Consider the following 26327-nt stretch of genomic DNA (forward strand, 5'->3'; position numbering starts at 1 on the left):
TGTGTTTTATTTTCTAAAAAGAATATGTGTGAAAAGTATTTGGTAATCCATAAAACCAAGCACAAAGGCCAGTTTTATCTGTAGTACACAAAGCATTAATAATAGTAGAAATTTAGAAGTGCCTCCATCAGTAACTCTTAACAGTATACAGTACAAACTTATTAAACAATTAAACAAAAATGATTAAATGATTAAACAATTAAACAAAAGTTATCCATAACTCTCATCCTTCTTAATTCCTTTGGGCCCATTTTCATCAAGACAATTCCTAACTGATTTTAGAGGCAAGAGCTTGTGGCTGGTACTTTAGTGAGAAGTACAGTACGTTCAGAAAGAGGAGGCTCACTGCACATTAATTAACACAAAGGATAACCATTACTCAGCTCTTCAAATGTATGAAACTGAAGTCAGTGTTTGTAAATAGATGTTGTAAATTCTGTTGTAAATTCTGTTATCTTTTATAGGGCATGTGCCCATCAAACAGTGGAGCAAAGTAAAATATTTCACACTGTTACCAACAGAAATTAATATATCAACCCAAACAATACAACACCGTGAAGAAATGCAACTTCTGTCTTCAAAGGGAATTGTCTGGACACTATCTGTGTGTCCAGGCCTGATGTGCTTAGACACATTTCAGCATTGCACGGGCATATAGAGACTTCTTCTAGTCAAGAGAAATCTTACTCAGTTTAAGTCCTATACCAACACAGCTGCAAAATACATACATGCTCAAGTAGAACTGGGCACACCAGTAAGGTTATTTTGAAAATCCAGTACTGGATTATAAGACACTTTACAGGGAAAGGTAATGTGGTCTGGAGGACTGAAGTGCCTCGTATACCTGTGTACTAGAAAGATTTACTCTGTTTTACCATAGAAGAAGAAGAAAAATAGAAAAGTTAAAAAACATACCAGCAAAACCTCTATTCAAATCCATCTACAAGCTTACCTACAAACATATTTTATCTTTTAAAACAAAATCCATGACCAATGATCTTACCTACCCTTTTTCCATGCTGGGTATCTTTATATACCTTTATATTAATTTTCATGCTTTCTTAGGATATCAGGAAAACAAAACAAAACACTACAATACAATCTTTTCTTATGTATCTGCAGACTGCTTTGCACTACCAGAATCAAAGTGTGTATGCTACAGAGTACTTTTAAACACTTATATGCTATTAGGAATTGCTCATTTAGAATCTTATTCAACACACAGTTACATTAAGAATGTTAAATGGTTCAATTAAATATAAAACAAGGGGAACAAACATTCTAAAACAGTCCTATATAATGCTTCTCATAAATGAGCTACCATTGAGCCAACTGAAAAAAACCACATATGACTGAAAAAGTCTTCAAGGTCTTTTTAAATGTTTTCCTGCTGGCTAGTCACAAATGTTAAGAAAAGCAAGAGGCTAAGGTCATAAAAATAATACAGAAAAATAATAATAATAATTCTTACAAACACAGCTGGGTTTATTGCCGGACCACTGGTTGTTTTGTTGACAGGTAATCGTTCTCTCTCCCACTAGTTCAAAAGCTGCTTGACATTCAAAGGTAAGTGTGTCGCCATGCAGAAAACTGCTGCCAGTCCTCTTTCCATATGATGGAATTCCAGGATCTCCACAACCTCCTTTCTCAATTTCTGAATATCAAAAAAATCAAGCACAACAATAGGGAAATATATTTGCAAGCAATTTATATGTCAGTATCAGAAGTACATTAGAAATAGTTGGCATTATGCCTTAAACTAATGTTTACAGCTAGAGCTAAATGCTGTAAAACCACCTTGAAGATGACTTAAGATCTAAAGTCTATTCACAAGCTAATAGCTTCCATACCTGCACTGTTGAAGATAACAAAATACTCATGTTTAACTGCATGGCTGCACTGAATTACATCATATTTGAAGGTAAAATTACGAAGTCATAGATGATAGTCTGCATTCTAACCACGGAGACATACTATGTGTAAATTTTATTTCTGGTAATGACGTACTAGTAATAAAGAATCTTAACTGTCATAACTTCAATTACATTTATAGGGCTATCTGCAATACAATTAAAACTATCCAATTTACTGATAGAGTCAAGGAATTTCAATTTAAGCACTAAAATATGATAAAAACAAAACTGAGGAATTATTTCTCCATCTCATACTTCAAATTAGAGGTATATTTTTTTGCCAGCTGCATTAAGCTACATTGAAAAGAGAATAACATTTTGGATTATACTTCCTAGATATTCTCTAGGAGATCTGCTATTTAAATTATTTAATTTGTAGATATTGAATGTACGTGTATAAGCTAAGAATATTAAAAGACCCAAGTATTTTGAAATTCATGAATAACAAGAATATTGGGAAAGGACACGTAAATATTAATTGCCTGTGACAGAAATGCTGAATCATCTTACAAATTATCTATGCATGGCTTTTCATCCAAAATGAAGGCTTCATTTCTTTGCCATTAAATTTAAAGTAGTTTTTCTATTAATTTCCATTTGATCAGTAAAAATAACAACAAAGCACTTCTGGTTCTATAGACTGTGTTTCCACATCTTTAGTAAAATTATGTCAACCTCATTTGAATGAAAGTAGTGATAAAATTCTTGTCATTTAAATGTTTCCCAGCTCAATCCAAAGTACAAAATCTGAAACATTCAGGATACTAAGAAAATTCCATTCACTAAATCATATCAAATATTAATATAATTTAATGCCATTAAAATATATGCTGTCAAATATTGTTAAGTCTACTAATGCTAAATCACTGCAAAAGTATTTATCTTGACATGCTAACTCCAATAGAAATTTTAATATGCAGGATGGCATTATTATTATATGTAAAGTAAATTCAATATGTTTTTACCCTTAAAGCAGTTGTGAAGTGACTGTTGACAAGCATATTCAGAAAGGTATGCCACGTATTTTATAAAAGAACAGATTACTCATCTGGATGAAAAGAGGTACATATTTTTTTTTCTTGGTAATCTTAACTTTGAAGATAAAATTAAAATTAATTAACTATTCTATTTATGAATTCAAAACAGTTCCAGAGTCAGTTGCATTATTTAAATAATTTGTCTTACCAGAAAGCTGGGATGTCTCAAATAAATGAAAATATCTTCCAAAAAGTCCCATACACAAATATAATAAAATACTAGCAGAACAATATCTTAAATAATAAGTATAAATCAAGATTCAAAATTATATGTATTTACAAATGCTTTGATGTAGTTTCACCTGCCTGCTCCTACTCAGATGCTAATTCCTACTGCCACAGAATAGCACTAGGAGCCTGTGTGTTCCCAGATATCCAAAGCTCCACATCTTACACTGAAATGTGCAGAGCTACAGAAAATCAGAACCCACATTTTAATCACATTTTAAAAGTTCATCACCTCCACTGAGAGCAGACCTATATCTAATCTGGCATTTGAGATTTATTATAAACACTCTTTTCCAAAAAACTTTTGTCTTGATGATCAGGGCAATAATGTTTCAGGCAGGAGGCTGAGGAGGCAAACTGTCTGCAAGGTTTTGAAAGGTCACAGCTGAAGATTCATGCCTTAAAAGATTGCAAGAAGTGTTTCTTTGCATGGTCTACAAAGGAAATACCAAAATATCTTTAATTAATGAATTTACTGCAGCAGACGACAGGTCAGGATGGTTTCTAACTCTCAGGAGATACACTAAGCCCTAGCAGAGTGTTATGGATCAGCAAATCAAAGTTTTTAACACAAATTAATGTGAATCAAGCTTTTTGGTGGGTTGAGAATTCCTTTTTGGAAGAAAACTAGTACAGTATGTCTTTAGTCAGAACCAAGCCCTTTCTGAAGAAGGCAAGAATGCATGATGAACTTTAGAGACTAAGCGAATACTTTGCACTTCTTAATATATCACCTTTCATCCAAGAATGCCCAGCTTTATGTGCAGTGGAGATATAATCAGAATTTCTAAAGCTGAAAAAAAGCAGTTAAAAATATACCAGCCAATTTAATGTCTTTTTTTTTTTTTTTTGAATAATATTTTTATTTTTCAGGGAAAAAAGTTTAATAAAATCTGTCTCATAAAGATATTTTAATGATTAATATTATGTTCTCTCTCAAAGTACATTAAAGGAATTTTTAAATCAAATTCTTTTACATTGAAAACCCAGACATAAAAAAGTCAAAATGAAATATATCAGCTTTATTTCATGCTTTGTGCTTATTTGTTCAACATAAAAACAATTAAGCAAATGTCACAAATTTATAAAACACTTCTGAAGACATCTTATTTACATTTTGAAAATAAAAAGCTCAACAAAATCCATCCATCTCTAGAAATCTACATCTTCACAAACCTGGAAGTGAATACTATCTATCCTTAACAGAATCACAGAATCAGAATCATAGAATAGTTTGGGTTGGAAGTGACCTTTAAAGGTTGTATAGTCCACTGTCCCTGCCATGAGCAGGGGTGTCTTCAACTAGATTAGGTTTATCAAAGCCCCATCCAACCTGGTCTTGAATGTCTCCACGGTTGGGGCATGAACCACCTGTTACAGTGATTCACCACCCTCATAGTAAAAAATGTCTTCCTTATGTCTAGCCTGCATCAACCCTCTTTTAGTTTAAAATCATTATCCCTAGCTTTTGATCACAGATATTACTGACAGAGCAAAACTTAGGAAAGTCTGAAAAGGCCATATTCAGAATTTCATATTTATACATAAAGAATACTACTTTATCTCTTGATCTAGAGTAGTACAGGCATGTTATGATTCCAAAAATTTTTCTGTCCTCTGGGATTTAACACAACATTTTATTTTATTGTCTCTTCTGGTGCCTGTCCAACTTTCAATGATTTATCAGAGAACAAATTTTTTACGTGTCTAAATTCAGTTGAGGTGCATTATGCCGATTACTTCAACACAGGCACCAATTATTCTGCTTCATAAATTGCAAAGAGGCTATATATCTGTTTACTAAAAAGAGAGCATTCTTCTGATCAAGTCAATTTGAGATATGTTGAGCTTTTACAGAAACCCTATGGGACAGAAATGGTTCTTAAAATGACAAACATGAAAATAAAAGCTGTGCTAACCTATTTAAAGTATGGAAATAAAAATCCTATTCCTTTAGGGTTATTCTGTGTACTCATTCAATGTTCGACTTCTTTTGATCTGAGTGCTTAGAGCTGTGTGAACTTCATGAAGTTTGCAAATAAGCTCTCAAGCTCAAATTTGAACATCAGCTTCTGTGGTTACCAAAAATACTAACATTGATCTTATTCAATAGTTTATGGCTTTCATGTACTCTCAGTAGCCTGGGGAAAGTGACTTTTCATCTTGTTTGTAAACTAGAAATATTTACTGAGTTTCAGGGTATAGTCTCTCTTTAATGTTGGGAGAATGACAAGATTAGATTTCTGACAAGAAGATCACATCCCTCTGAATGTAATCAAAGACTTTTCTGTTGCCATGCTTTCTTTCAAAGGAATAAATACAGCAATTCTAAAGTGATATTAAGCATCTAAGTAAGCATTATGACTACTTCTTGAAAGGTGTCACATTGCAATTCAAGTCTTTTTGATGAAAAGGCTTTATATTACTTTGACCTAGGTATCTTAAATTTATTATAAAATACTTCGTAGATTACATCATTACGCAGGCTTGAATTTATTAGTCATGGTATTAATTTACTTTTTTTTCCCTTACAGTGTTAAAAGGAAATTATTAATGCCACTATGCTTTCATTCACACTACCAAATATTCTAGCTTAGCTGACTAGTGAATCATCATCAAATAATTAAATATAACTTTTACCAGTAGAGCATTACTAATATCCTCACACTTTCATAATTCAGATGTATAAATAATATTTAAATTGAATAAGTGTTTTACACACATGTAGGTTACATAACAATCCATTGTTTCAAAGAGGAGATAGATAAGTAAACTTCAGTAGCTCAAGGTCTGTCTGAAAGTTAAAGTAAATACTGCTAAAACCTGAAATGATGATTTTGTCAGTATTTCATAATCACCATCTTTCTTGTAGTCAAGATGGGTCAACAGAAGCTGAAAGATGACACAGGTAAACATTTATGAAAAAAAGCCAAACCAAATCAAACTAAATAGCTTGGAAGTCTACTTCCATGTCAGATAGGACCTTTTCAGCTTACCATCTAAACTCTTAAATGACAGGCCTCATAAATTCATGCATTAAATATATGAAAATTGATCATTTAGTTTATTTCCTCTTATTTCTCATACGTCCCTGTGTTAACAGTCTGCTTCAAGCCATTGTGGCTTTAATGCCACTATTCAATTGCACAGTAAATATTTAAAACCATAAATACTTCTTCAATGGCAGGAACAGAGAACATGGTTCTCTAAGTCTGCACCATAAGAAAAATAGAAAGCAGAATCAGAGAGAGTTCTACCACTTCTGAACAGGTTTATAGATTACCGTTTTAAAAGATTTGCACAACGAACTTAAGATGGAGAAGGAAATTCAATTGGGCATCGTCAAACAATACTGTATTCCTCTGAACAATGCTTTTTCTTGCTTCAGTGGAAACCATAGTCATCTATAAAAGTCAACCAGTTGCAAAATTACACATAAACTTTTAGTCTTATATGGCAATAGTTTTGGTTTAGGATAAGGAACCAGACGTTATTGGAGATCCCTTCTGTTCCATAGGTAATACTGTTTTAAAAATAGACAAAGACCTGGCAATACAAATACCACAGGAAGGACAAAATGCTCTGTTTTCATTAGTAAACAGTTCAGCCTTCTTTGAAATGCATGTATATTTGTTTCCATTAATAATTAATAATAATTAATAATTTCAATAAGATGCAGGAAAATTATGGGAATTTAAAAACAAATGGAGAAATCATTACACAAAGATAAACCCTTATACAAAAAGAATAGATAGAGAAATATGCTCTGGATCACAGAAAATGACATAAGGTAAAGGAATGAAATTATAGATATGATTTCTGCAAAGGAATGTGGGAAAAACTAATAAAAGTTAAAATGAGAAACCAAAACTAATAGAAAAAAAAATTCATTTAGCATGTAATTGGACTGTAAAAGTGTCTATTAAAGCTAAAAAGAGGTTGGCCTGAAGCTAAAAACAGGGTGGCCTTATATGCTAATTTTATAGATGATCACAATTTTATCATTGTTCCAGTAATTTTTTTTCAAATAAATTTTATAGTACAATTTATTATCAGTTTCCAACTATAAAAAAAGAAGGCCTCCTTCACAGGTCATACAGTTCCCAGCAGCATTCTAAGCCATGTCTCACAATTTCTCTGAAATTTGTTGTACAAAAAGGCCACAGGACATATCCAGTAGAATTTTATTTTTTTTTTGCTTGTGTCTTATTGCATTTCTTTCAATATTAAAACAGACAATCAAACAAACACGGCCTTAGAATCAGATAAATGGAAAACCAACATGGAAACTTTTTATAAGAAGTTCATTTGAGTTAACAGTTCACCATCATAGCATATGGATCGCTTGTTGGTAATAATAACATATTGTATCATATAATATAATATTAAAAACTTTGAAAGTAATACAACTATTATTTGAGAAGAAAATTATATCAAACCTTTTCAACCAGTATGTTCTTTAATTTTAATATTTACTATATATTTCAATATTCCATTAGAGAATGCAGAAAAATGTTGTTTTGTTTACAATTAGTTTTACATACTATTCTGAGATAGTGCAAAAACCTATTTCATTTGCATGTTGAATACTACATGTAGTTCTGTTCTGTCATATAAATAAGGACACTAGAAGTAGGGAAAGAAAACAAAAGATCAAAGTTACTGTTTCTGAGAAACTGAGGACAATCAAAAAGACCACAAGTCTCTTTTTTGGGGAAGTGAAATATATATCTATTTAAGAAGTGATTGGACAAATATATGGAAGAAAATGTAATTGAGAGACAAAGAGGAAGTATTTGAACTATGCATCACTGGAAACAAGGAAAGTACTCTGGCATTATTTCTGCCTCTCTATTTATCACTATGTACTTCACCATTTTTTCCTTAAACATTCTTTATTTTGTAGTATCAACATGCAATGGGCTTTCAGTCTCACTATAAATTTTTATTCTAATGTTTTGCAATAAGGAATAGCATATTGCTCAAATTGCAGAGTTCATGTTTCTTTACTAGCAGAAAGAGTACAGCCTGTCTATACAAAAGGCTGAGCAACACCCTGGACAAAAGTCAGCCCAAAGATATCCTGTGGAATGCAAATTAGCATGTTATGGTGGAAAACAGGAAGTACAGTAAAAAGCAATTGCAGCTGTCTCAGAAATTATCAGAATAACATTAAATTGAATCTTGTGAAAAGGTGCACCACAGAATGAGGCAAAAGACAATAAGAGACTATGTGGAAAGTTATTAAATGTAAGAGAAAGAAAAATAGCTACCAGGAAAGGAGAATGAAGAACACCTTCTTCACTTTTCCATTAGAAAAAATAAGTAATAGATAGATAACAAAAGTTTTAATAAACTAAGAACAGGATACAAAGAGAATATGTTAATGATTATTTGGAAAATTTAGACATATCTAAGGGAACAGGGGCTAGGCCTAATTAAATTCACATTTAAGTACTTAAACTGAAATAGTCTATGAACTACTAGAAATTATCTTCAAGAACCTATGGAGGACATGGGAGTTAAGAGCTTACTGGACAAGATCACATGTAATAACTGTCTCAAAAACTGGAGAAAAGAGGACCCAAATGCAAATATATGTGTATATAATTTGTCCCCTCAAACTGGGAACATGACATTCTTTATCTTCCTTTGCAACAGAATATCCTGGAACATCTTTGCCTAATATTATCTTAAGACCTGTCAGGGAAGACATGGCACTTGCTTAGAAAAGAATCTATGTGCTACCAATATATTACAAGTGCAAGCAAATTGACCTGGGTTCTTCTAGGACTGTAAAGCCAACACTAACCCTAAGCAAGGTAATGGAACACAAAACAGAGGAGTCTATTTCTAAAGGGTTAAAAGATGAAAATATAACAACAATTAACGTGGTTTTATGGAAAATTGGTCACATCATACAAGCAAGATGATTTTTAGACTATAAGCTTGGCTGACACCGTATCTTTGGACTTCTTTCAACCTCTTAAATTGGCAATACATGACATCCTAATTAAGAACTGGCATCAGAGAAAATCAACTTAGCACATATTAAATGCATTAAAATTAGATAATGGTAGTATCTCAAAGCATAAATGTGCAAAAAGAACCATCATTAGGCAATATAACTGCTTCAACTAATTTAGTATATACTTTTTTTTTTAGCCCAACCATAATAACTTGTTATAGAAATGACATTACAGAAAAACAGTTAACCAATAGTGGCCATAGTATTTTCAACATGCTGTAGCCTAGGAACATATATTTTAGATGTATGTCTCCTTGTGCGTATGTACACACATAAGCATTGTTTTTTTTCATACTTTTCAAAGGGAAAAGCAAACATCAAAATTTCAAACCTGTGGCAACTGAGAATTTGTAAAATAAAAGTGATGTTAGACGGGAAGATCTTATTTTCCTTGAGTATCTACTTCTGTACCGTACAATGGGTGTTCCTCCTCTTTAAAGATCAGGAGTGATGAGTCCAGTTTCACCAAACAGAATGGAAGATTAAAAGGGATATTATGCATGGGATGTGTTGGAGCTTAAAGGCTAGTAAGCTTCTAATACAGGTTATAGAAGCAGTCAGTGCTCAAATGAAAACTATCAGCCTTGGAAACTACCCACACATAAGGATAAAGAGGGAGAAAAATGCATTGGTAGTACTTGAAATATGAAAAGTGACTACACGTCAACTGAAAATACTAATATTAGTGCAGTGTGGACTTCTAAATAATTATACTTTGTGCTATTTCAGTAAAGAAGTAAGAAGGAAGAAGTGTTGCTCTAAAAACATTCTTCTGAATAAAAGAAAAAAGAAAGAAGAAAAAAAGAAAAAACAAAAAAGAAAGAAAAAAGAAAGAAAAAAGAAAGAAAAAAGAAAGAAAAAAGAAAGAAAAGAGAAAAAATCTAAAAGATAAAGGAAAAAAAAAAGAGAAAGAAAAAAAAACGCACAAAGACAAAAGAAGAAAAAAAAAAGAGAAAGGGGAAAAAGAAAAACAAAGAAAGAAGAAAAATAAGAAAGGCTCTATTCTCCTATATTCTGTCCTTGCAGGACAAATCCCACCCTCCAGGATTGCATTTAGTGCAGGAACTTTTAGCATTTTGGGGGGATGCACAATTTCCACTAAGGTCTCTAAGAAAAAGTTTCTCTTTTTGATAAACTCTAAGATTTTATTGCACGTGCCCCCATTCTGCCTACAAAGAGCTTCCTGTTGTTCATATCCGTATCTTGTATGATTACAACTTTTTTGCTGTTCCTGCTTACTTCTTTGCTCCTGTCCTCTTGTGCACCCAAGAGTCCTAGGCCATGCTTAAAGCAGACATTCCTTCTCTTTTCAAAGCTGTCAACCTGACCAAGACTTTAGCACCAAGGACAAGGTAAACAAGACCTTTTCCTCCCTAGTATAACACACTTTCTGAGGAACATAACCTAACATAAAACTACTCTACAAATTGAAGACAACTCACAGCTTAGAATTCACTCTGTAAGATATTCCACATGACCATACCAAAACACCGCATGCCTACATGTACATATTTTGTTGGGATAGTATACATACAAGGAAATAATAAATAAATAAGAAAATTAATGTATTATTCTCAATGAAAGTAATTAAGCAACTGAAATTTCACAAAAGCATGTTACAGAGTCTTCATGGGCATTTTTAGCCATGTATTTGACTTTGCATAGATAGACTGAACATCTCAGTTGGAAAATTCTATTTAACATCTTGGTTTTTGACTTTCACACCCAGAAGAAAAAGGAAGAAGGGCAGCTTGAATTATGCTGGGGATTTAAAAATGGGGGTTTTTGGTGAAAAAAAACCTTACTCTGAATATTGTTTTTCTGTGGAGGTTAACTGCACAAACGTAAAAAACAAACAAACAAAAAACCCCAAACAAATGTGAATCAAAATGCTACAAGTCCTGTGTCTGTTACAATTATGTATGAATAAGCTTAATTGTGGCTTTCATACAGTCACCGGTATGACCAGCACAATAGTACCATATACATAACAAATATATTAAATGAAAAAAAAGTCTAAAAATTAGCAACATTTTGGATTATGAACTACTGTTTTTCTCAAATTTCATAGCAATGTAAAGATAAATTCTTATTTCATCTTGAATAACCCACTTTAAATTGCTAATAAAACAAGAGAGCAATGACAAAAGGGCTGCTCTGGAGGATATGCTGACTTTGTAACAGGTGGAGGTGTTTGCATATCAAATCAATTTCAGTCAAAGTGTGAAGTTAATATCTGTTTATGAGCTGAATGGAGAAACCACAGAGCTGGTGATAACACTTGGAAAGAATAAAGTATTGAAGATCTTTGAAGCCACTCTTTAGCGAAACAAATCAATCTTTACAGAAAATCTTACTAATAGATATTTGTGCACCTGAATGATAAATCTTCAGCTGTTGCTTAATATATCCCTTATATCTTACTTCAGTAACAACTACCAGTATGAATTGGTTTTAATAGTATTTGAGATTCAAATTTAATTGTCCATTTGAAATTCTGTGACATTAAGAATTGTTTCCATTTGGCACTCGATAATCAACAAAGTGACATTCAAGAAATTCGATGAATGTTATAATGAAGGGACAAATGATGCAGAAACTATTTAATGACCCAAACCTGACTACACGTTTTATCTTTTCATGGTGAAACTGTTAAAAAAAATGTATTAATAGCCTCACCATAATTCTAAAATCTCCAATTTATTTTAATGTGATGATAAGAATAAGATGATAAGAATCTAGTTTAATTTAAAAAGATGGAATAATGCATATGAACAAGAAATTCCAGATTTTTTAAATCTCAACAACAGCTAAAATTAATCTACTATATAAAAAAATATTATGAAGTGGATTGTTTTAAATTCTAGTCCAGCATTCATGAAACAACAGTTTTACATAATACGCTTATACACTCTACTGGAAATTAGCAGTGATAAAGAAGGTTTCAGTGGAGAACTTCCAGTCCAAGTGAAGGTATGTATGAGGCACATCGTTGTCATACACCAGCACCCTGCTGGATGGGGCAGACATCAAGGCACTGACTGTATGGACTGACCTGCCAGCTCTGGTAATTCAAAGAGAATCTCTATTCTCCAATCCCCTCAGCCCAATGGGCTTGCATTTCAGCTATGGAAACACTGTCCCACTAGGTCCGGTCACTTGATGGAAATATGTAGAAACTCTCGCCCTCCTTCCCCCCACTGGCCTGAACCCACAACATACACGCAAACATCCATAACTAGATAGAGAAAGATAATTTCATGACAAAGTTACACAAATTAATAATTTCAAAAATTTAGGAAACTAAACACCAGGTATTGATTAATCTGAGTATTTATATAAAACCACTAATGTAGACTTATGATTGAATAAACAATATCTAACAACGTACTGCATGTTTTCACTAAGAAATACTAAAAACAACATGAAAGCTTTAAAAAAAGAGCACAGAGCTGTTCTTGGAAATGTGTAAAGAAAGTGGAGTTGGTGCACAGTTCTCTCTCTTCCCACCGTGACCTTGCTCTATGAGTATTTTCTTCCAAGGTTGTTCTCAGGTCAGCCACTCTGTTTAAAGCTCTACCACTAAATAAAGCAGGGACAAGGGTGAGCTTGAGCACTGGATCTCCAAGTACCCACACTGCAGAATCTTTAGCCTGCTTCCTGGTAATGCCTACCAGAACTCTCTGAGACATTGCACGGTCATGATTCAAGGGACAGCAAGCACCAGGGACCTTTCCCAATACACTGGATAGACAAGACCGCATCAACTTTCAGTTCCTGTATTCTACAAAGTCCTCCAGCACCACTCTACAGGCTTTATATCTTCAGACAAATCTCACCACATCCCAAAGTATTCAGTATATACTCTCAGTTTCTTGGCATGAAAACGGGAATCATGGCTTGCAGTGCAGCATACACATCACTAACACACTGAAATAACACCTTCACGCTCTGCCCCAAGACACATACATACTAATACACTCACACACATTTGTCTGTGGGTAAACAGACTCCTTTGTGCCATGTTACGTGGATGTATTCTTAGGCCAAGAACATAGCCCCTGGCACAAATGCAGTCTCAAGACAGCTTCTGGGTCACAGCTAACTCCACGTTATCTCTAATGGGCCTTTATGGGAACAAAAAACCAGACAAAACCAACAACAAACACAAAGAACAAAAAAACAACAACAAAAACAAAATCAAAACCAAACAAACAAACCAACCAAGCAAAACAAACAAAAAACCAAAACCAAAGAAAAAACCCCAAAATTGTCAGTTCCCTTTTCCTGTAAGGAGTCCCCAACACGTGCTGCGCTGTCAGGTTCCCTCCAGCTCCGCACTCTCTAGCTCTCTCTGAGCAGGCCCTCCACTGCATTACAGAAGTTTGTCACAGGAGGGGATGCTCAGTGAAGGTGTTTTCTCCCCATTCTTACAAATGACTGATTTTTTTTTCTTTTTAAAGAAATACAACTTACAGTGAGCAAGCAGTTTACAAACAATGTACCATCACAGTATCCTAGAATACTTCTTGAACAATTTTGAAGGTCAGAGACATTTTTTAAAGGTAACTTTTCCTATTCCTACCCTCTTCTTTACAACCCACCTTTTTTCTTTATCTGATATTGCCATGTTTGATTGCATTGTATTATAATATAGAATAGATTTATAATGATAAAATTATACATGTTCTATTTATCAGCTGTAAAACTGGAAATATTGTATTATGGATTAGTAAAAAGATTTACTACATTAGATACTATACAAGGTGGTTTTGTTATCAAATAGGAGGTAGAAAAACACAAAACAAAAATGTTATGTTTTAAGTTAATACGTAAATTAATGACTTATATTTGAGATATACAACTAAGCCAAGATCAAAATATGAATTACAACTGACATCAGAATTTGTGTTGAAATACAAATAAGAATGACAGTAATTATCAGATTAGTTGCTCAGACAATACAATGGAAAGGAAATCTGTTTTATAACTGCTTCTGTTAGTCCTCTCAAAGCATTACTATTATTTTAAGTATTGACCTGCTTACAAATAATAAACACAACAAAATTAGAAATAGTTATACACAACATTGAATGGAACTTTTTTTAAATGATGCCTACCAACAATATCGTATTTTTACTTTTATTTGAAAAATATTTATCAAACTTTTAAAAGACTGTTAAAATCAATGTTTATATTTGGAGACAGAATGTTTCATAGCAGTTGGGCGTATTTTTGTGAAAAAGTGAAGAAAAATCTTTTTGCTGTGAATAAAATGTGGATGGAAATCAAGTCTGTAAGCAGATAGTGATTGTCTAGCTGTGATGCATTTTTCTTTCAGACCATCATTTGCAGAAACTTTACAAATTATGGAAGAAGCTTAAGAATGCCAAACATTCTCAGACGTAGATTTTAAAAAGACATTCTGAGCATTTCATAACTTTCTGTAATATATAAGGCAAATTAGTAAACTAGAACTATTTTGGCTTAAAAGAGTGAAAGGAATATCTTCCTAGTTAATGTCAGTGGACAGCTAAATTCACGGTGCACATGTATTAGAAACAAATATCAAAAAGACAGCAAAGGGAGAAAGTTTTACCTGGTAAAAAACCTATCGCAAATTTTCATTTACTTAAAACAATTACATTGTTCTACCAAGCTTTTAACTGTGCTGTACCTGCTAAGAAGCAAGGACTGGAATTTATATTTCAAAAACTGAGTTTCAACTGTTTTCAGATACAATGCTTAGGTTTGGTTTTTTTGTTTTGTTTTTTGTTTTTTTGTTTGTTTGTTTGTTTGTTTTTGTAGAAGGAACAAAGCATAAAGAAACACCTGCTAGAAGAAAAACAAAACAAAACAAAACAAAACAACACCAAATAAACAGAACTCCCCAAAAGATCAGTTAATGCTTAAATTTAATTCTCACATATCTTATTAGAAACTTACCAGAAAATGTTAGATTTATTTTTATAATTTGTTGCTATGTAGTCTTTAAGAAAAATTAAATGTAAACAATGTTTCTAAAAATATGGCCATGGTAAACATTTATTTAAATTTAATTAGTCTGGAAGTAACATTTAAGTTAAACATACTGAATTATTAATCTGGATGAAAAGCTATATAACATTTTACTTTTCTATAACACAATAAATATATCTGAGCTGTTTTCTACACGGAATATATTAAACTATGATGTGAAACTACTCTCCAAAGAAGTTTGACTGGTAGAAATATCTTCACTGGTCGAGCTAAAACATAACAAATCTCTCTTAGTCAGAGACAGCATGCTATTGTTTCAATGTGCAGTATTTTTATGCAAAGGGGCAAACAAAGGCTTTCAACTCATTATAAGTTTAATTGACTTGTTGAGTCAATTGCTGAAAAGATATAAGTGCCCATATGCCTATTCAGTCAGACACAGCCACAGTGTGGAAAAGGAGAGGGAAGCTTCCCAGCAACAGCCATGTGATGTAATTAAGAAAAAATACAACAAATGTTGTATGTTGGCTGTACATAACCACATTTTAAATGTTGAGATTGTTTAGACTTTTAAATTTTTTTATTTTTTAAGTTCTGAAGTTTAAATAATGGAGCACATTGATAAAGATATTCCTCTATGAAAATGGAAAATTTAAAATGTGCATAGATATCAGGTCAGTAAACCATGTTATTTTTAACATACAGATTCTTTACCAGCATATTGAGAATCTCCATTATTAGCATAAAAGAAAGCATTACATTAAAGGTTATAGGGAAAGAAACTAATACATTGCTTAAAAATTATAATCAAACAGCTGTATGTTAATCTATAAACTGACTGAGATTAATAACAGACACTGATTGCAAATCTGTGGATTATAATTGAGCATAATAATAAGACCTGGTTAAAGACTCTGAAACATGCTCTCATGAAATAAAAATAGAGCATTAGAAGCAGACTTATGTAATTAATATAACATTTATACTCAACCTGGAATTTTTTGTTTTGTTAGTTTGTTAATTTAGGAGGGAGAAGAAAAATAACGCAGTATTATATACTTAACCCTTTTTACACTTTTCACTAAGACTCTGTTGTTTGAAACTGTTTAATAAAGGATGGTGGCATAGATGGAAATTTGATCTTACCTGCTACTGCCTGCTAATATAGAAAAATGCAATACACTTAACCAATTAAGGCATATAAGCATGATGTTATGTTCCTCAAGTCCATGTGTATTTTCTAGATGGAAAATGGGTTCTGTCTGCCACCCCAACCATTATACAAAACTCAGGCAAAGAAGCTCTTTATTAATAAAAATTACTTTAAAATGGTTGCAGTAATTATCAGTAACTCAGAATTCCTCTTTTCACTCTGTCAATACCTTACTGATAATACTATTCATTCCTTGAAATATAAGTCAAGGATAATGAAACTTAGAAATGCCTGCTGTAGAGCTTCCCTGAACAATATGCTCTAAAAGGTCAGATAACAATGTAGGAAATTTTCCTTATCTGAAAACGACTGATAATTTTTTGCACTGGAAATTAGGTGACTGATATTTGCCCACCCACAAAACCAACCAGCAGAGTATGGCACTACAAACAGAATCATTCATACAATATCATGGTGAAACTCTCTGACAATTTTCCACAGAACCAAATAGCTCTAACATATGAAAATATTCACATAAAATATGAAATATATTTATTGCCTGTACTCCAAAAGCACACACCTAAATAATTTGTCTGAATTATAGTGCATAGGAATAAAATAGAAAAAGAAAACTTACTATACATGAAATAGATGAAAGAAAGAGAAAAAAGTTAGAGTAAAATAAAAAGAGTAAAGTTTTCCTGGAATTACTTATTTTCTTCCTTATTTTCTTTCCAAACATTACACTGTACATAATGATTTCCTTGAATGCATGTCTAATTGTGAGCATCCTAAAAAAGCCTAATTCCATTAATTTCTTTCAGTACAAATTTTATCAAATCTCCAAGCAGTAACAAAGTTTTATATCGATATTGGTTATGCAATTACATTTATAAGCTAGTTGTGCATTTGTAAAAAACTGAATTAAGGTTTACTAAGTACAATACCTGTATACAAAAAGACAACTGCCATCAGAGCAACTGAAATACGGTTTTGAAAGTATTTTTCTACTGGTCTCAGGAGGAAAGAAGTATCTACTTCCAAACAACATAATAATGAAGAACTTAAAGCTTTACTGCTCATTTGAGCATCAATACAAATTAAGGTTGTAAACTTGACATTTTTAGTGGCTTTCAGGGGCTGATATACTTCCTGACATCTCCAAGAATTCTTAATAACTTCAAATTACATAAAATGCTCAGGATTATATCACTGTGTCATCAGATTTCTTTTATAACACTGTCATGGACTAAAGGATAGGCTAATGAAATAACTTCATTAGTTTATTTAACCATGTAAAGGCAGGAATAAAAAGCGAGTTCTAAACAAACTATGAAACAGATGTTGTTATACTGGTTATCAAGAAATCCACAAGTCAAAAGATTAAATATTTTTATCAGATTGACAAGTTTACAGGCTTTAACGGGAGAAAAATCTCAGGATTAATAAAATTCCGAAACATTTATGTCAAAAAGTTCAAGCTGACTGTCATCTGCTTCTATGTCAGTGTGGTACAGCTGATGGGAACACAAGCGTGGGACAGCCTAATGATCAGCTGCTTGCATGATCCACCTTGGACCTTAACAGCCTTAACACTCCTATTTTTAGATGTGGCACATCCATCAGATGAGAAAAAAACAAAAAACAACAAAACCAAACCTGAAAACTATCTTAATAATACCCTAAGTCTGTTATCTTTTACTCTGAATAAATATCCTCTTTTTTTTTTTTTTGTTTGAAAAACAAAATTTGAAAAGTCTCTCTTTAACACAGCCCTTTCTATACAAGTGGCTGCATTCAAAGTATTCACTTGGAAACGTTAAGAGGTTTTTATCATAAAATCTCAGCTGTGAAATACATAGTGTCACTAATTTCTCTGTGTCTATGGTAGAAGACGACATGTATTTTAACAACATTAGCTATTTTGCTTTCTCTAATGAGCATGTGTGGAGTGACACCTGGTCATTCAGGCTTCAGTAAGGTAAACTGTCAGAGATTATAATGGAAAGGGTATTTCAGTATAGATCCTTTGATATAGTTAGGTGTGGTATTACAATATATCTCTTTCATCAAGGACAGAACAATTTAAATTTCTGTCATGTTCACAGGTGCTTTCAGATAATTCTTTCAGAAATATATTGAACCATTCTCTTAAGATGACTAGGGATCCATAACAGAGAATGAAGGACTTTCATACTCAGTCTATAGAAAAGCTTTTTAAGAAAAGTAACCTTAGGTGAAGATTATGCTTCAACATCTTTTTTATAGTATGGTTTAATAGCTTGCTGTTTTAGCAATAATAATATGGTTCTAATATGGTTTAGAAAGTTTAACATCAAAGTGAAGTTTGCCTGTAGCATCTTGCATTTTACTCATTTTACTTATTTTACTTACATATAGGTAATGCTTAAATTATTTTTGTTTTTATAATACATGACAATTGATCATGACTTATAGAAAAAATATCAAGGCAGCTATTGTATTTCCTAACATAGTAGCTGTTTATCAGCTTTAACAAGCTAATCTAATCTCAACATTAGTCTTAGTATCTGTGTTTCCATAGCTCATCTTTCATTTCATACAGGTACAGTGCTATTCCTCTGTATTCAGAACTATTATTAGTAACTCTTTCCTCAGGACCAGCATCTGAAATCTTTCTTGTGGATTCAACTACTGGAGAGTTGCATTGTACAGTCCAAGATGTCTGACTAATTAGGCAGACTACAGCAATTTTTGTTAAAGTAAATATCAACTGTATTCAAAATCAAGAAATTTGAGTGATAGGTATACAGATAGCACTACATATTTCTGACATTAAGATGTTTCTGAAGGTGAGACAAAGAAGAGGCAAAAGAATATGGAAAGAATGTTTCCTTCCTTAATGACTCAGGCAAGCTGTAAACAGGATTAAATTAACTACTCGTATACAACATTTGTGATGCATATCAGTTCATTTACAGGCATCATTTCATGCTATTTTCAGGTGGGCTTACTAATGTAGGATAGGTGAACTGCATCACCAAAATGCTTCTGTATATCCTAATTAAAGTGAGACAAAGCTCAGCTAAAGTAACTATTTTCTATAAACTGTAATCCTTCTATGCCACTTTGGAAATACTAAAATTGATTGTACTGTAATAGACACAAAGTCAAGTTTCAGTCAGTCAGCTGTAAAATATTGTCCAAGAGGGTGCAGATTCATGTTCTAATCCTGAGTAAAGCTCAGACTTTATGGTAAAAAAAAAAAAAAATTCATATAAGGATTCCCGTTACTTTCACTCCATAGACCATATATAAGCCATCAAAGCTTGCAGTTTGCTTTCTTTTTTTAGCTAACTGCAATCCCAAAAGTATCCAGTATCTTTGAGGTCACCTGTCACAATCCATTAACTTTCTAATCATTAAAATGAGATGCTATTTTTGTAGTGGTCCTTTGACTGTTAAACAAAAGGGAAGCAGAATTGTTGAGGTATCTTGTGACAGGATAGAGGTTACAATTTTACACTTCGCCTAAAAGCAGGAAAAGCAGGAAATATGTAGAGAGCACAGATGAATAAAAGTTTTGTCAACAGTAAAAGAAGATGAGAAAATTATAATAAAACTAATAAGAACACTGAAGTAAAACAGAGAAAAAATCTATAATTCACCTTCATATTAGGACCTTTACTACATTTCTGAGAGTGTAAACATTTCACATTTTACAATTCTGGAATTAATTTCTAAAACTACAAAAACACAGAAGAACTCATAATTGGTTGTAAAACAAGGCTGAAAGCCAGAACCCAACCATTAAATGATAACAATGCCTTTCATAACAGAGATGCCAGTGCTACTGCAAAATTCACAGGGTATACTTCAGGTGTTTTCAGAAAGTCCCCAGAAGTAAGAGATTGAACTTAATAAATGAAATAAAATGTCTTTGATAAGTTAGACAAATACCAAAATGAAAACAGATGCCTTTAGGTTGGGAGTACCAGAAAAAGAAATTACAGCACAAAAATAATTCAGCAGATCAATTTAAATTTTTGAACTTTTTCATAGACTTATGATGAGATAAAGTTCATAACTTTGGATTGAGAAAAAAATGCAAAGTGTCAGATACATAACTTTTGTCGATGTTTTCTTTCTACTTTATGTAATTCACAAATGGATTCTATGCAACCTATTTAAATGGAATTGCTGGAGCACCTGCCCTACAAAGACAGGTTGAGAGAACTGGGGTTGTTCAGCCTGGAGAAGTGAAGGTTCTGGGGGGACCTTCCAGTACCTAAAGGGGACCTGCAAGGACGCTTGGTAGGGACTTTTTACAAAGGTATGTAGTGATAGGAAAAGGGCTAACGCCTTTAAAATGAAAGAGGGTAGATTTAGATTAGTTACTAGGAAGAGATTCTTTCTTGTGAGGGGTATGAGCCACTGGAACTGGCTGCCCAGAGAAGTTGTGGATGCCACATCCCTGGAAGTGTTCAAGACCAGGTTGGATGGATCTTTGAGCAGCCTGGTCTATTGGAAGGCGTCCCTTGCCCACGGTAGGGAGGCTGGAACTAGACGACCCTTAAGGTCCCTTCCAACACAAACCATTCTATGATTCTATGCTTACATACATACATACTAGCAGATATCAGGTATTTTTTTACTAGAGTGAATCACCTTCAGCAACTATCAAACTGAAGCTCACTGTCAAGAAAAATTGAAGATGCTTGTGTTGCTAAGGTTCTCATCTCTTTGAGACAGAAGCAATGCAAATGAGGCTAGCGTAATTTAGGCAACTTTTTTTTTTGATTAAATTTCAACAATCTTGTACATCATCTTAATTTCCACAGTCATATACAATATATCTGTTCTTTTGTTTTTGTTACACACTAATTTTGACTTAGGTCTATGAAAATTCTTGGTGAGACATGAAGACACATTTTGTAACTAATTCAGTAAAGTGTGAGAAAACTAATGATAGTTTTCAAATAATATCAAATAGAATGAATTACAGAGGTTAGCAGAATGTAACATTTAAAATTTTTGAAATATGATATAAACTTGCAGTTTGAATTGACCTTCAAGCAAAAACCATCCAAACAATAACTTTAATTTTTACTTCAGATTATTTTAATTATTTTGTGGGTATTTGCAAAGCCATATCTCCATTAACCTTTAATTAACAAAAGAGACAGTATCAAAACTCTAAATTTGTGAAAGCACTAAATGTATATGTAAAATAAATTTTTTGGAATGTAATGAAGGAGGTTACAACATGAGTTTAAAACAGATAATTTAGTTCATACCTTGATAAACAGCTTTGAATCCTGGTGAGCCAATGCTGTCATCAGACTGTAAATGAAGCCACATCTGGTTGCTCATGCTTACAATAAGATCAGGAACACTAGATCCAGTGAGTCTGTATGTAGGAGAAATTGTAAAGTCATTTGCAGAGGCATAAATTACTACTACTACTAATAAAAACTACAGCCTTTTAAAATATTATTATAATACTTAGGCCTATTTCCAATATATTGCTCTTGTGTTCCTATCAGCTGTTTTTGATAAAATTAACTATTTTGTATGGATTAGAATGATGTGAAGTCTCAGAGAACAAAACAAAACCAATCAAACAGATTGAATTATTGCATTCCAGTTAATAATGAATAAACACTATTAATAAAGCTGTTCCTACCTAAAGCTTTCTTCACGTAATTAAGCTATTAGAGATGTGAGGGACTGAATAAGTTGAAAATTTTCACTTGTTTAAATTTGAATTTTTTTTTTTTAGCCATGTTTTTTGAAAGTGTAGGAAGGTGGTTTACATGCATTGCAGCACATGTATTTAGAAGAACTTACTAGAACCTCAGCTACTCTATTCAAATAACTCACAATGATGTCTTAACTTTAAGGAAAACCTGCTATTTCTCATATAGTATATGTGTAGAAATAGTGCCACTACAATATCTATTTTCTATTAATGGTAAGTACTTAATAAACTTTAATTTGAAAACAACCGTTTAAATTGAAACTCCACATAAATGTGAGAAAGCTTTGAGCCCTTTTTGCATTTTCTTTGCTTTATCTTGTTCTTATACTGTGTATCATATTTAAAATAAATGTGTCTTGGAGGCATTAGAACAATAAAGTAAGTTGAATGAAGCACAGCGTGCAAAAGCCAATAAATAGGCCTTTGTGACATTAAACTACTGTATAAAACAAAAAATTATTTTAAAATGAAATCATTAATATTTCTTGAGTTTTCAATATCCTTCTTTGTGGTAAATCGCTTTTCATTGTTTGCACACGTTTTCTTATCCTTTTAAAGAAATAGGTTTACTGTATTGTTCTGTCATTCAAAGCTGTCAAGTCACTATGCTATTTATGTGCTTAGTTGCAACCATATCACAAACTAAAGCTCAGAAGATTTGACTGTATAAGGTGTGATAACCAGTAAATGTCACTAAAAATCCCTAATTGTATTTTTCTTTTAATACTACTGATGTCAACTACCTAGCTAATCATGGGGGAAAGAATCCAACACATTATTAAAAAAACCAAATTAAATACCAAAATCTATTTTCTCTCCTAAATTTTACAACTTCTAAAAAATTTATAAGGAAGGATTTTTTAAATAATGTGAAATCCATTAAGTTACTAGGAAGTCAGACTCAATAATGTTTGAGATATACTAAAAAGGAGCCTGTTTTTTTAGTAGTTATGGAAGAGTAGGTTGTTTTCCAAGCCACCAGTAAGTTTCCAGACTGTGTGTGAATAGAAGAAAAGGGTTTCCTAAAAAAGCATTTATCTATCATGGACAGTTCTCTGTGTATTGAAACAGCTGACAGAAGCAGCTGGAATTGGACCACTAAGTTGCAATTTCTTATTTGTATAGGGAAAACAAATAAACAAATTTTCTATGTAAGAAAAGTTAAAAGATTCATGTTTTAAGGGAATAATTTCAAAAAAGGAAATTCAGTTTTAATGTAACTGCTGCAAGACAAATACTAATCACAGCATTTGAAGGTAAAGAGACTTTCTAAAGCAAGGTGTTAGTTAAATTTAAAAGAATTTAAGAACCTGAAACAGAGCACTGCAGACAACGTCCTGACTGATCATTTTCACCTCACACATAGTTATCACCAGTGAGTTATTTTGTAAGGGTAGTCACTAGATTCTAGCCAAACTCTGTTAAATGTGAGAAATAAGTGAAGTCAAAACTTAATAGCCTAAACTTATTAAATTTCAGTAAGCTGTAATGCTGTACTTGCAAAGCTAACCATCTCAGTATACATATCCCATAAAACAATATTGCTAAATGTTCAATAAGTAAGGCTTGCAGATGAAGCAATTGTTAAAAATATTAAAACTGATGGTCATATCCCTCTTTAAGAATTGTATGATAAGTTTTCCTAAAAGTCTACTATAAGTACTAAAATTAGACTGCTTTAATAAACTAAAACGAAACATGTTCCTTCTCAAAATGCCAACTACACTGCCATAGAAATGCATTAAATTGATTTGAAATAATTTGTTCTTCATCAAAGTATGTAATTACTTGTAACATCTTGGTGCTATTTTACATGAACTTAGAAGACTTTTACTGATTATTTTTCTAATGTCTTCTAAAAATTAAATTTGAGCTGGATAGTCTACACTTTTTTTTTTTTTTAAATTTATTTATTTATTTATCCTTTTTAAACACCAGTATCCCTTTCTATTCCACCCTACCTGTGGTGCTACAGCTTTGAGGTTACACCGATAATTGCTAATGGTTGAGAGTTTGGACACTATAGCAAGCTTATGCTAGGACCGATCCTTTGTATATTGTGACCCTTGTCAACTCCCTCAATCTTCTTCTGATCAAGTATTTAAAGGTCCCTTGCATACTGACCTGCCATTAGAGAGCCTCCAGAGTTCATTGGATGACTGGCTTATAAAGATCCTGGCATAACTGAGCTCATTGTAAAGTTTGAGTACTAAGTTTACAATAAAGCACCCAGAGGTATCTATTACCTTGAAGGCTCTAGTGGCTGAGAGATGGAAAATTTTGCATGAGGTTCAGGCATGACAATTTTATATGGAGGGGAATAATTCAAATCACTCAGAAATCAGGTTTGGGTTTAGAAATGTATTTATTTTTGCATATTTATTTCAAACTAACTTGTAAAAGCTACGAAGCTTTAGAATCAAATGCATGAGTTTCTACAGTGATATTTCGTAGAATTTCTACAGAAATGCTGGCATCTAAGCTGCCAACAGAAACTTGCTCAGGATAAGAAAGGCTATATTACTTTTTAAGAGATCCTGATAAATTATAAATTAAATCTAGCCAGAAAAGTCTCTGCTGAAAGCTGCTTGATTCCCCTGAGAAGAATAAAAAACTACAAGGTGCTGCTTAAACCTGATTAAGTACGATAGAAGTTATTAAAACCAACTAAGAGAACATTTTGGTAAGAAAATCACTTTGACATTTAGTTATGAGCTTTCTTATGATAATGCGGCTACAAATGATCCTAGTGTTCTATGAGGAAAATTACTTTGCATCCACAGACAACCTTTCTCAAAAGGAAGCGAAATGAAGCATAGCTGTGATGCAGTTAAAATACAGTGTATTTCATAATGCATGATACAATCCACTATTTAATGTCTGCAAAAACAGTGTTGCAATAGAAATTCAGATTAATTACTAATTATTGTGACATTATAGTCTCATACTTGGGGCTCCTGTATTTGCACTGTAATGAAGTTATTAATCATTTACTTTCTCAAATGATTTTCAGGGTAGTGTTAATGTGTGAAGTATTGCAACCCAAAAGGAAGATGAAATTAATTGCATAGGCCTCATTTTCATCAAAGATATAATTTAGAGTAAACATGGAAAAGCCAACACTGTACTGTAATGCTAAGTGATAGAGTAATAAAACAGTTGCTATTCAAAAATAATCCTGAAGGCCTGGAACTACTGCATGCCTCTAGTGAGAACATTGTAGTAGTGCTAGAAATGCTAGACATGCTAATGATGGATTCTGAAACGGATATATTACACAGAGATCTTCAAAATGTTATTAAATTGAAAAAATATTATAAGAGCTGATGTGACTATGGAAGCCTGCCTACCTAAGATACAAAAATTAGCAATTAACATGAGCTAAGACTATTTTAGACTTTAAAAAATTTTCTTTTTTAGGTAGTCATGGAAAATAAATATGGAGTATGTAGTCACAGGCTACATCCCTTCAAATGGAGAAGTAAAAAAAAAAATAAAATTTGACTGTTACATGATAAGTAATTTTAGAAAGACATATTTTAATACATGAAGTACTCACAGTGTAACAAACAAAATGAACAATTCAGGGTGCCAAATTTAGTAAGTTCAGAAACTTAACTCTGAAGGAGTTTTGGCATCCCTGTAAGTCAAAATGTATCCCAACACAAAAAGAAAATTTGTGAACAGATTGTCAGTCACAAGCAGTTAAATTATCATCCCCAGAAAGATTGTTTATTTTATTGGTTTGCAAATTACAAGAAAAAATAAGTATGGGTGTTGAAATTCATGCTTCCAGTTCAAGTCTTTTTATATTAACTTAAAGTTTAAAGCTCTTGAAAAAGGATTTTCTTCTTATTTTCTTTTTCGGGTACCCAGAACATGGAATGCAATTTACCGAGTATCAACTAGTTGCTATTCCAACACAAGAAACGTGCGTCTTGCAAATAATCAATCATTTTCCAGTCTTTGCTTTTAAGACAAATTAAAGCAGAAGTACCTAATTCAATGTACTTTGATATCATAGTTCCGAACGTAGCCATTAATAAATATTATACATTCATAAGCAAATAAGTAAAATGAAGATATCATCCTCAGACTTGTCAGCCTGAAGATATTCTAAACAATTAAAAATAAATGTTATGGGTGTTAGATGAGCTCTACTGTTCTAGTTATGTAAAATAAACATTCCAATAATTAAATGTCTTGTAAAAACTCAATATAAAATTATGATGGATTCTTTTTATCAAAT

The 26327-nt window shown here is 32.5% G+C and overlaps 1 protein-coding gene across 1 annotated transcript in view; it reads right to left on the reverse strand.

The window, feature by feature from the left end:
• Positions 1-26327, reverse strand: part of CSMD1 (CUB and Sushi multiple domains 1) — a gene marked incomplete at its 5' end in the record, with an annotated part of 1071510 nt that overhangs the window by 275161 nt on the left and 770022 nt on the right. Inside the window, 2 exons of the mRNA XM_080341955.1 lie at positions 1472-1654; positions 21615-21727. Of these exons, the coding sequence (XP_080198081.1) occupies positions 1472-1654; positions 21615-21727 (296 nt within the window). The remainder of the gene's footprint in view (positions 1-1471; positions 1655-21614; positions 21728-26327) is intronic.

The sequence above is a fragment of the Nesoenas mayeri genome (assembly GCF_963082525.1).
Source record: "Nesoenas mayeri genome assembly, chromosome: 3".
In the NCBI taxonomy this organism is placed as follows: domain Eukaryota; kingdom Metazoa; phylum Chordata; class Aves; order Columbiformes; family Columbidae; genus Nesoenas; species Nesoenas mayeri.